Raw genomic sequence first — 12,642 nt, 5'->3', positions numbered from 1 at the left:
GTCCGCTCACACATTGGCGATGAGGTCTCAGTATGGGAGCTACTGGGGTGCATTGCTCTCCTGAGTGGCTTGTCCACCAAGGCCTCGTCCCCGATGTGTGCGCGACCGAGTCTTTACGAGCTAACGACTGACCATGTCCTCTGGTCGCCAGGCAGTTGACAGATTGCGACGCGCTGCCCTCCAAACGCCGATGAGCAACTCGCTTGTCTCCCTAAGAAGCGCCCTGCACCAATAAAGAAATGATCTCCCCTTCCCTGCTCCTGTGCGCACCCACCGCAAGACACCCAGATGCAATCATCCATGGTCACTCTGCGAAGGGTGTCAGAGATGATGCCCCAACTTAGTGGGAAGGGCCAAGACCCCCAATGGTGCAAGGTGATGTGCACCCGGACCTGGAAAAAAAAAAAAAAAACAGGCAATAGCCTGAGAGCTGCACACTCGGCTCAAGAGACAGGCAACCAAATGAAGCACACCTAGAAGACAATGAGATCTCCCAGGGGAAAGCCAGACACAGAGAGCAAGACACTCACAGAGTGCGAGATAGGGGGAACACTGAGGGAGAAAGAGAGGCACAAAGCAAGGAGAAGAGAACAGGGTACAGACAGACAGAGATACGCAGCAAGGGACTGAGACACGCGGAGATGGGGAGAGAGGCTTCAGGAGGGAGGCACGGAATGAAAGATAACTACACGCCAAGAGAAGATAGCCAGGGCAGAAAGAGGCAAAGGCACGGAAGAGGGCCAGGGAGCACAACAGAGAGGAATAGGGGCCGGGGCAGTTTGTGGAAGTGATAGAGGGAGGCACACGTGGTCACACAGACAACGAGGAGGCAGAGTGAGAGGTGGACAGACAGAGATGAGCAGTGGCACAGAGAGAACTGGAGAGGGATGCAGAGGGAGCAAGAGAATGTGCAGAGAGGGAGGGAGAGATGGGCACGGGTGGATGAGCAGAGACAGACACCCAAAGACAAGGGGGTGGGGGGGGCAGAGTGCAGGACACAGGACAGCAATAGAGATGGGAGGGCACGGCTGGTGGGAGGCCTGTACAGAGAACCCAAAGCAGCCAGGAACAGAGAGATGAGGCTCCAGACAGAGACCAAAAGAACGAGGCGGCACCAAAGGGGAATGCACTGAGCCACAGAGACACCCGGGCAGAGTTAGAGATGGGTCAAAAGCCCCAGGAGACATTGAGAGAGAGAAGGGGAGGGAGAAACTGTGAGTGTGGCTGAGGTGGTGACAGAGGGACGAAGAAGAGATGGGGAGAAGGCGATGCCAAAGAGAGGGAGACAGCAAGAGGGACTTGGGGGCGGACAGAGACAGACACCCAGAGACAGACAGAGGGAGACACGGCACAAGAAGAAAGGGAGGAAAGGAATGGCAAAGGAAGGGGAGACCAAGACAAGGAGGGATAGAAATGGACAAGGCAGCATCCAAGAAACAGAGGGAGCCATCTCAGACAAAGGGAGAGAGAGGAGGAGAGGGGGATGAAGAGCAGTGGGGCAGAGGGAGAGACACGTAAGCCAAGAGAGAGATGACCTGAGAGGGAAGCATCACAGAAAGAAGAAAAGATGGAGTGATTCGGGGTGGAGGTCAGACAGAGAGCATGGGGCTGAGCTACAGGGGGGGGCAGAAGGATGGGACACAGAGAATGGAGGAGACTGAAATGGGGTGGTGGGGCAGAAGGAGGAGTAGGGACACAGGGGAGGACAAAACAACACAGAATGAGGGGGATGTTAGAAAGAGAACAGCCACAGAAAAGGGGGGAGACAGTCAGGGAGGCATACAGAGAAAAAGGAGCACAGGGAGAGAGGGAAATACCAGGAAAGAAAGAGATGGAGGGTGGGTGACTGGGCAGAAAGGGAAGCAATGGGAGAGGGAGACATGCAAACGTGGAGGGGGGCCAGAGACGGGCAGACCCGTGCAGAGAAAAAGGAGGGTCGTGGGCAAGGCAGATGGGTGGTTACCGAAGGGAGGACAGACACACCATGAGACAGACAGGAGGAAAGACCCCAGGCAATGGACAGAGAATGGGAAATGGAGGGCGGGAGAGGAAGAAAGCCAGGGAGATGCACACAAACATCAAGAGGGAGACCCAAAGGGGGAGAGGGAGTGGGACAGAGACCCAGAAGGAGGGGAGGGGGTCGGGGAGACCAGCAAACAAGGGGGGAACTTGGCAACACAAAGGGCCACGTGCAGGGAGACCGAAAGAGGGAGAGAAACAGATGCAGAGAAAAAGGGCCCCACGGCACCACACAAGGACAGAGATAAGGACTCAGGGAGAGAGGGGGGACGGAGATGCAGGGAGATGGGGATCCAGAGGGAGATGTGCTGCGAGGCGGATGTGTGCAGACAAACGCCACAGAGAGAGATGGAGGGAGAGACGCAGAGAGATAAAAAGCAGGAGATGGGGGAAGATACAGACAGGGAGGCAGCAGGAGATGGGGAGAGAGAACGTGAGTCACAGAGAGCTGGACAGACACATGGGGAGGCGGGGGAGACGGAGGCACACCGGCATACAGGGGGAGATGGAGAGGGAGCGGGAGGCAAAGAGGACGGGAGAGGGAGACAGAGGCAGAGAGACGAGGAGAGGGATGACAAGGGACCAGCACAAAGAGGGAGACGTGCAGAACACATAAACCAGCCACTGACAGAGACGGAGAGAGAGAGAAGGGCAGAGGCAGGGGCACACAGAGCTGGGGGCGACAAATAGGGAGGGAGACAGAGAGGGCCTGAGATGGGGAGTAAGGGACACGCGACAATGGAAATAGGGGAGGGGAGAGAGGGAGATGGGGAAAGGGAGACCATGAGCAGAGAGAGACACAGAAGGAGTGATGGGGCCAGAGAAAGACCAAGGGTGGCAGACAGAGCGCGGGGGGGGGGGGGGGGGGGGGGGGGCAGAGGGGCAGAAGGGGGGCAGGAATGTAGAGAAGGGGGTAGGATGAAGATGGATAGGGACCACAAGGCCCACACAGAGAGAGGGGCTCGGCAAGACAGGGACCCAGGGACAAATGCAGGAAGAAACTGCTACAGGGAGACACAGCAAAGCTAAGGGAGACACAAAAAAAAAAAGTAGGGAGGGGAACAACAGAGGAATGGACAGGCAGGCACTGAGAGGGAGAGGCAGGCACAGATGGTGACAGACCTGGACACTGAGAAAGGGGACAAGGGACAAAGAGGGACATGGACCGGGGGGGTGGGTGGAGGGCCAAGGACTGACAAAGGGAGCCTGGAGCCAAGGCAGATGGAAGGAGATGCCCTGAAAGACAAAACATCCAAGACATGAAGAGATGGAAGCAGGGGAGAGACTGAGGCAGACACGGAGGCAAAGGATCATAGAGAGGGAGATGCAGAAGCTGGGAGGGTGCCCAGGCTGAGGGTGCCCGATGCGGGGACATCGGGAGACTGAGCCAGATGTATGGGTGGTGCTGGGAGAGATGGAGGGTCCCTGAGGGAAGCACGACAGGCACAGGGAGAGACTGGGATGGAGGGAAGGGGGTAAATAGGGAGATGGGCAGACAAACACACCAAGAGACAGTGGCAGAGAAACACAGAGCTGTAAGGGCAGAGAGAGCACGAGAGACCCGGGGAGGGAGAGGGGCAGAGACGGATGGGGGGGACAGAGGTGGGGAGGAAAAGACAGACAGGGACAAATGGGGAGACAGAAATGGGGACAGAGGAGGATGCTGCAAAACACAGGCAGAGGAAGAGAAGGGAGACAGAAGAAGAGAGATGCACAGGGATGGAAGGAGGGGGCAGATGGTGCCACAGGCAGATGCAAGGAGACATGGACACAGAGGGAGACAAACAGATGCAGAGTGGGGACAGAGATGGGGCGACGTGGAATGGGGCCAACTGGGATGCCAAGAGAGAGATGCAGACAAACAGAGCTCAAGAGGGAAAGCTGGGGACAGAATCAGAGGCAGGGAGACAGCAAAAGACCTCATCTCGTGCTCAATCTACGCCTGCCCACCCACCTTGCCGCCTCTCCCTCTGCTGACCCGCACCGCACACGTGGCCTTCCCTCCCTGTCTCTGTCCCTCGCTCGGCCCGTGTACCTGCTCAGCTGCCTGTCCAGTCGCCCGCCTCTCAGCAATGACCGGCACCAACCCTCCTAGGCTTCTGCGTCTTGCCAATCCTGAAGTTGTATTTGCACCCTGTGCCATGACCCACCACCCAACCTCTCACAGTGGCATGTCGCTGTTGCTCATTGGCATGTCTCTCTTGCTCTATGGCATGTCTCTGTCAGTCATGTCTCATCCGCAGCCCTAGACGTGCTGGCCAAAATGCAGGCTTCCTCTGCACAACGGGCATCCCAACAGCCTCCCTCACCAAGCATCCTCTCCACTCCACCCTGGGAAAGGGCGTCCGGCCATTCCGCTTCGCCGCTGCTCCCTTGGCCACCCTAAACACCTGCCTGACAGGAACAAGCCCTGCATCAGCCCCCTGCGATTGCATGGGCCCTGCACCCTTCCCAGCACCCCAAACCCTGTCTGGGTGGCCCAGAGAGCCGGTCTCCCAGCCACCCATGCTGCACCGGGCTCTGCCCCCGCTATTTGACTGATGGACGCACACGGTGGCACCACCTCCTCTCCCCAAACTTGGCTGGCAGGTCTTGGCGAGGCTGGCTCCCACGCCAGCCCTTCCTGTCCCATGCCAAGGGCTGACCTGCGGCAAACAGCACACAGGCGTGCCGCCTTGCCAACTAACTGCGCTGCCCAGGACTAAAAAAACCTCAAGGTGTGAGGCACCGGGGTCCTCCTGGAGTGTGCTCCTCTCCCTAGTATATGCCTGACCGGCCAAATCCCTTAACCCACCTTGGGTGCAAACCTGCCGCGCTTCCCGTTGCCTGATGTGCGGCCGCCCGTCCTCCCGGCCCTCCTCGGCCATCGCTACCTGCCCAGCCACTCCTGTACTCCACGGGTGGAAGGGTCAGGCCCGCCCAAAAAGAGAGAGATGCCCTGCTCCTTGGCTCCTCAAGACCACCTGGACCCGACACCAACAACTACACTGGCAACGCTCTTCAAACGATGGATAAACCCACCATCCCCACCTGGGAGGGGAACGCAGCACCCGGCACCGCGGGCTGCCTGGGGCGGGCGGGATGGGGAAGAGGATGGGGACACGCAGGGATGATGGGGAGGGCGGTGCCCTCCGTGCAACAACACAATCACTTACTCTTACTGCCAGCCCTAACGCTGTCCCTTGTTTTCCCCTTCTTGTCTCTCCTGCGCAGGGCCTGGAGCGGTGCACGACGGCGGCAATGCGGCGTCCCGGGCAGCCGCCGGCCTCTGCCTCTGGGCTGCCCTCCTCGCTTGCCTCCTCCTCAACTTTTGATAAGGGAGCGGAGGGTCCCGGGAGGCCCCGCCGCGCCTCTCCCCCGCCGTGGGCTCAGCCCGCCGCGCCGCCCGGGGACTCCTCTCCGTCGGACGGGCGATGCGCCGGAGGACGGGCGGCGGCGCCGAGCATCCGAGGACAGCCGCGTCTCCCGCGTGCCGGGATTGTTCTCGCCGCCGGTTACGCTGTACAGATCCCACCACGTGCCACCAGACTGTCACCCGCCACCATCACCCCGGGGATGCGGTCCGGCACGGATGGGGCTCCCCGCAGCCACCTCGTCCCCAACGCGGGGGACATGGAGCCGTCACCACCCAGAGCCGTCGCTGGGGATGTCCGTCTCGTCATCTTGCTAAGCCGCCTATGCCCAAGAAGACCCCAAGGTTGAAGCCTTCTGGCTCTGCCTTCAGCCCTCTTGGTCCTGAATGTCAGTTCTCGCCGCCAAAGCTCCTCCCTAAGCGCCCTTGACGTTGCCGGCCCCCCATCACCGGGCTTTGCCTTCGCTCCCGGGCCCTTCCCGCTCCCCAAGGCTGCGGCATGGCCCCACGGGACAGCCGGACCGTCACGCTCGCTGGCCCTTTCTGAGGGGTAAGCCAACACAACCGGTTATCCTTCAAGGGTCATGCACCTCCTGCTACTCTTTCTCCCAGCTAACATCGTAAATCTGGCCCCTCTCTGCCCCAAACCCGCTTCCCTGAGGGCACAAGGCTGCTCTCCCAGGAATAGGAGCCCTGGGGACTGCTGCCGGCCATCACTGGAGCTAGAGCCTTCCTGCTGCCCCAGCTCGATGCATCGGGCGGCCGAGCCATCGCCCCTCCTAATGGCAGGACCTGCCCCATAGCTCTTGCCCTGATGCGCTGCCAGCACTTGTTGGGGAGGTTCCTCCAGGCTTGTTTTTTCCAAGCGCTTTCCAACCTGCACATCTAAAGCACAGCGACACCGGCAGAGGCACTAAACCGCACAGCAAAACACCAGGTGAGAAGCCCCTTTTCCTACAGCTCTGACACTCCCGCCCGTCTGCAAGTGCCCGGAGGGGACAGGACCACGCGCTCCTGGCCTCAAGGTCTGCGTGTCGGCTGCTCCACGCCTCCCCGGTCCATCTGCTGGTGTAGCCTCCCCGTACCATTCGGCCAAGCATCTCTGCCTCCCCGAGGGATGGAAGAAACATGGGACCCACCCCGCCCTTGAGCTGCAACATCCGCACTCTTGCCTTTTTGTCCAATGCATTTGACCCTGAGGAGGCTCAGGCTCCGTTGATTTGCTCCGCCAGCACGGCAGGGACAAGGATGGCTCCTTCTTGCCTTCGACAACAAAATGGATGCGTCCAGACTCTACCCTCTGCTTCCTCCAGCCACCCTGGGAGCCTCTGCCCCCTCCCCTGCCACCCACGACAGCGTGGCCTCCCTGCGTACAGGCTCACGAGCCCTGTGCCGCAGTCCCCCTCGCCAGGTACGTGGTGGAACCCCGAGCCTTCCTACTGCTCCGTGGCCGCCCAGGAACACTTTGGGGGCCACGGTCCAGGGACAGACCGTCCCATCCTGCTCCTGAAAAGTCATGTGTGGCACCAGACCCTACACCTGCGACAGGGACACAACTCTACAGCGAGGCACTGAGCAAGCACACAAAGCATCCCCCTGACCCAACACCTCCCCGTGCCTTGCCTCTTCCTTCTCCCAACATAAGCAAGATGGCTTAAGAGCCACGGCTCTGCGCACACCATCTTTCCCACGCAAACTCTGCTGCTGCCAAAACCTCCTTGCCCCACCGTCCCGCTTTCTGTGGCTGTGAGGAAGCTGGGGCTGATGATCCTCAGCACACAAGATAGAAAAAAAATATCCCAACCTTCAGTGATGTGCCACTGCCCTGTCCTCTACACGGCTGGGACCCCTCCTTGTCCCCGCTCTCAATGGGCTGCCTGGGACCTGCACCGACTGGCACATGGCGCAAGGCTGTTGCAAAAAAAAAAAAAAAAAAAAAAAGCAACAGCTACAAAATCTTGATGGATGCTCCTGCCCCTACACCCTGGACATTCAATATGTACCATGGCTGATTGGCAAAAAACCACGTGGCCCGAAGCGGGGGTCGCTGGCCCGATGCGCTGGCTTACCTGATGGGCTGGGATCTGGCATGGCACGGCACTGACCGGGCACGTCCGTGTCCTGTGGCTCCTGCGGTGCTGCTCCGCTTCTCCACTGGCATCCCGGAAAGGTGGCAGTGGCAGTGATCCGGGTCCTACCCCGTGGCCCCGGGTGCCTTTGCAGAGCTGGGATGTCACCGTCTTCAGCCGGCACGTCCTTCCCCGCGTGCCCGCGCCAAAAGTATCCTTGGGGCGCAGGAGCTGCCTCGCCCCGATGCCTTCCCTGGTCTACACCTCCCCATGATGGCCCCCCCCACTGCCTCCCCACGCCAGCCCCAAATTCCTCTCTCCTCGCGGCAGAAATGCTGAATTAGCCCCAGACACGCAGGGCTAGAGGCCGTGGCGTATCAGAGAGTGGAGACGACGACGAGATGCTGCGACGCGCACCGAGGCCGGCAGAGCCGGGGCCACCCTCCCGTGCCCACCCCCACCCCAGTTCTTCTCCTCCCCAGGCCAAGGTTGGCTCTCCTGTCCTCCTCCGCCGGGACGGCGTTCGACTTTCTCGTGCCGTGTAACGTGCCATTGTGAGGAACGTGTTGGCTGTCCGAGACCGGCCCCACCGCGGCTCGGCCGGGCGGCGGACCCCGTCGCGACCACCGCTCTCCGCGTTCGGACGCTTTGGGGAGCGCGGCTCCTGGGTCTCTCCTGCCAGCGGCCGCGATGGCCAGTCTTGAGTTTCCGTCGATCATTGTATTCCAAGGGTGGCTATACTACCTGAGATTTGTGCATGTTACATTGTAGTTGTAACCTTTTCTAATTCGGCAAGAATAAGAGATGGTTGTGATTGTGCAGTGTATCAATAAAGTTTGACGAACTTTGTACCTTCGGGGCTTTGCTTCGCGGTCCCCCGGGGAGGGACGTGGCACCCGCCACGCTGAGCCGGGAGGGCTCCCAAGCACCCGGGACCTCCCGTCACTCCTGTAGCCTTGCCTGACGCTTAGGTGGAGCCTCTTTCGATCACCCCCTGCGATGGTGATGTTTCAAGCTTCCCCCAAAGAGGGGTCCGCTGCCGTTCGGGACATCCCTCACCCCGTCTCCCACCTCCCTCGGGAACCGGCCTTGTGGCTCCATCGATGGGTCCCGGGTCCCACCCGCCGCCATCCCCCGGCTCCCGATGAGCACGTACCTGTCGACGGAGCCCCTGCAAGGTAAGGACCGGCTTTGCTCTCATCGCTCACCTATGTTCGGCAGAAGCGGCGCGATTGGGGGCCTCCTCCTGGCGACTGAGCCGTTCCCAGCATCTTCTCCATCGTCTTGTAACAACGCCCGCGCCGACAACTAAACCTAACCCCCCGCGGCAAGAGACGCCTCTGCGGACGACACGCTTCTAAGGATGGTTTGCTCCTATCACGACTTGACGGCACGTGACACGGACAAAATATCTTCCTCAAAGGACAAGGACGGCAAAGACCATGAGGAGAAGGAGCTGCGACCCTTGGCATCTCCCCAGCATGGCTACCATCTCGCCCTAAAAACACAGGGCGGATGCGGCAGGCTGTGCCCCCTGCTCCCCTGGGGATGCCACGCCTTTCTACCCCATCAACCAAGAAAAAAACATTCAACAAGCTCCCCCAGCGTGGGAATGGTGGCCACCAAGCGTCGAGACCCACGTCTTGCCAACCAGAAAAAACCCGCAAAAAACCCCGCAACGGGAATTTGGAAAGGTGCGAGCCAGAGGACGGCTGTTGCCCGATTGCGTCTGAGTGCCTGGTCCCCTCATTGCTGCCTGCCGACGACAGAGCTTGCGTGACCAGCGAATGGATGAGAGTCCCTGTTTCCCTAGGGAAATTCCAAGGCTGACGTCCCTCGGCCGTATGTCCCAGGATGCAAATGCCGCTGGGGGCACCCGGGGTGACCGTGGGGGGACTACGGGCTGCAGGATGATGCCGGACACATCCGGGGGTTGTTTCCTTTGTGCAATCCCCTCATTGGGAGTGGGCTTCTCTTCGCCTTCCCTGAGATACAGATGAAAACCCTGGTCCCGAGAGTTTATCCCCGAACCCCGCAGCAAAATGCCCTCCCGCTGACGGCGGGCGCTTGTGCGCAGCAGGCTCCCGAGCAAACGGCTGCATCCCGGCACCGCCACAAACTACCACAGCTCCATACATCGGGAACATCTCTGCTGTCCCCCTCAGGTGACCCTGGCAGAAAGGTAAGTGCTTCCAAAAACCCAAAGCTTCCAAAAGCCTCCCTAGGACAGGGAGAGAGCCGCACCGCCTTCCCGACGCTGCCCCGAACACCGCTGGCCCTGTGGCTCTCTGACCCTGGCAGAAAGCCTCCGGACCTCGAGCGTGGGATGAGCAACATCCTAACCTCCACGCTCCCTTTTGCACCCATGCTAGGGTCCCAGCCAAGAAGCCTTCTCCGATGTTCCCTGCGGCAAGGTGAGTGGCATGGGCGACCATTGTAGGAAACCCTCTGTTCTGAGCCGCTTCCAAAAAATAAAACCCCATCAGGGAGCCAGGACCGGGGCAATATAACTACACGTGCCACAAAGGAACGCTCACCTCTAGCACGCAGCCCCCTACGTGTCCCACTGCCGGCGGGGCCTCACTAAAACCTGCACGGGAGAGAAATGCCTACGGACGCCCAAATGCCCCGGCTCACAGCACGTCCCGATGCCTTGCCTACATCACCCCCTTTTATATCATTGCTGGGTGTCAGGGGAGGCAACACAGCCCCTTCCTGCCATGAGCCCAGCCATGGGTGTGTGCTGGCTCCCTCCCCGAGTCAAGGAGGGGTTTTCTCCGTGGCCCTCGGCAACACCCAGCCTGTGTCTAAGGACAAGGACCGCAGCGGTTACATCCAGAGGGACAGAGAACATATTTCAGGCCATGACATCCATCCCACCAAGACACACCAAGACATATGTCAATAAATCAATACATAAATACATCCGTCGACCAGCCTCTCCCCTTTAACTTGCTTGTCATCCCTCAAACCCCACCACCGGACACCCCTTGCTATCTCACCTAGAGCACCAAAAAATTTGACATTAAAGGGAGGAGGGAGGGGAGAGAGCCCCCAGAACCTCCATACCCATCCTTGAGTGCTGGGTCGGATCCCTCCCCACATCCCCGAGCATCCGGACGCTGCTTCTCCTGCCAGGCTTGCTCTACCACGAACGACCACCCCTGCCTGGGAGTCCTAAGACTCCCCCACCGTATTTTCCCCTGGGAGAGGCAGATCTGCTGCCAAGGACAGAACCGGCTGCAACGCGCTGTCCTGTAAACCACGCTCTCCTATAAACCACGCTCTCCTTATAAACCACGCTCTGCTATAAACCACGCTCTCCTTATAAACCACGCTCTGCTATAAACCACGCTCTGCTATAAACCACGCTCTCCTATAAACCACGCTCTCCTTATAAACCACGCTCTTATAAACCACGCTCTCCTATAAACCACGCTCTCCTTATAAACCACGCTCTCCTATAAACCACGCTCTCCTTATAAACCACGCTCTGCTATAAACCACGCTCTCCTTATAAACCACGCTCTGCTATAAACCACGCTCTCCTATAAACCACGCTCTCCTTATAAACCACGCTCTTATAAACCACGCTCTCCTATAAACCACGCTCTCCTTATAAACCACGCTCTCCTATAAACCACGCTCTGCTATAAACCACGCTCTGCTATAAACCACGCTCTCCTATAAACCACGCTCTCCTATAAACCTGTGGGGCTGCGCTGGCCGGCCACCTCCTCCTGTGCCATCCTGACCCTGCAGAAAGCTGCCTGCGCCCAGCCGTCCTGTCCCCACGTCCTCGCTACCCTGTCCCTATTTTGGGATGTGCCACGAAGCCTTAGTGGCACGGCTCTCCCCTTCCCCGGCACCGCTCGCTCTCAGCTGCCACGTCACGCCGCAAAGCAACTCCTTGCCTTTGTTTTGCTGTCTCTCCATGCCCGTTTCTTGAGCTGCACAAACCTCATCATAGGGTCAAGAAAATAAAACCAAAAACCATTCTGCCATCGCTACCGACCAGCTTCTGATCCTACAAAAAACCATCCGGGCACCTTAGGGAGGCAGGCGGCCTGGGGGCTACGGTCGAGGCTGAGGACCAAACGCAAAGAACCTTCTGCAAATCGGCAAAAAAACCCCAAAACACCATCCCAGGGAAGCGCCGACACACCCTGGCCTGTGCGGGCAGTGAGGTTGCACCTACACCCCAACATGCGGCGCCATCCCGCCGTGCTTCGCCCGCACGTGGCTTTGCACGGGGGCACCCGACTTCCTACACCCACCTCGCATCGCCGTGTTGCTCCTTCCCGCGGGATTCGCTTCGGCCGCTCCGCGAGAAGCCCTGCGGCGCTGCGCCATGGGGGCGGAGGGCTACACGGAAACCTTTTGGGGGGCCGCGAGGGGCCCTGCGTGGGGGGGAATAGGGCAGAGCTGCGCCCCACACCCTCCCCATCTACTCACCAGAGCCTTACCTCGCGGCAGCATCCCCGGTGAGGTCCAGGTGCCGGCTCTCCGACGCTCTCCCAGCCCGTCGCAGCCATTTGGTGCTCCCACCCGGCACCCCTCCCCGCCGGCGTCCCTCCCCGCGTCCCTCCCCGTCCCCGGCAGCGCAGGGGGAGAACGCGGGGCGGCCCCCGCCGCAATGAGCACCACAACCAGACGGAGCGGCCACATGGAACAATCGTTTTAATGGATAGGCAGAGAGAGCCCCCTCGCCGCCCGCCCACCCGCCCGCGCCCGGGCCCCCCGTGAGCCCCCCGCCGTCGGCCACGGGGAAGGAAAGGAAACTGAAGGAGGAAAACCGGCTGTGGGGGACAACCCCCCCGCCGAAACGTACCGCGAGGCGACTGGTCCCGCGTTTCGGCCGATGGCTCGGCCGCGGGGGGCGGCCGGGTGCCGATCGCTTTGCCTTTTTTTTTTTTTTTTTTATATATATATATATACACACACACACACGCACGCGCACACACACACACATATACATATATATATATATATATAAAAAAATATAAAACTGAGCTATATAGATCTCCCTCTGTCCCTCGGTTCGCTTTATTCTGCCGCGAAGGGGCCGGGGCCACACGGCGAAAGGCGACGGAGAAGGGCCCCGGTCCCCCATGGCCCCCTGTCCCCGGCGAGCCGGGGGCGGAAAGGCAAGGGGCTTCGGGGATGCGTGGACCGAGACGCTCGTCTCGTTGAGGACCGATA

The 12,642-nt window shown here is 59.8% G+C and overlaps 1 protein-coding gene across 2 annotated transcripts in view; it reads left to right on the top strand.

Annotated features, from left to right (window-relative positions):
• LOC104023841 (CEA cell adhesion molecule 16, tectorial membrane component) overlaps positions 1–5,333 on the top strand; it is a 305,270-nt gene extending 299,937 nt beyond the window's left edge. For both annotated transcript variants that reach the window (XM_075723145.1, XM_075723144.1), the window contains one exon: positions 5,233–5,333. In XM_075723145.1, coding sequence (XP_075579260.1) covers positions 5,233–5,333 — 101 coding nt within the window. The remainder of the gene's footprint in view (positions 1–5,232) is intronic.
• The last annotated feature ends 7,309 nt before the right edge of the window (positions 5,334–12,642 follow it).

This window comes from Pelecanus crispus, chromosome 19 (assembly GCF_030463565.1).
Source record: "Pelecanus crispus isolate bPelCri1 chromosome 19, bPelCri1.pri, whole genome shotgun sequence".
In the NCBI taxonomy this organism is placed as follows: Eukaryota; Metazoa; Chordata; class Aves; order Pelecaniformes; family Pelecanidae; genus Pelecanus; species Pelecanus crispus.
The sequence above is the reverse complement of the archived record's forward strand: the minus strand, read 5'-3'. Positions and strand labels throughout refer to the sequence as shown.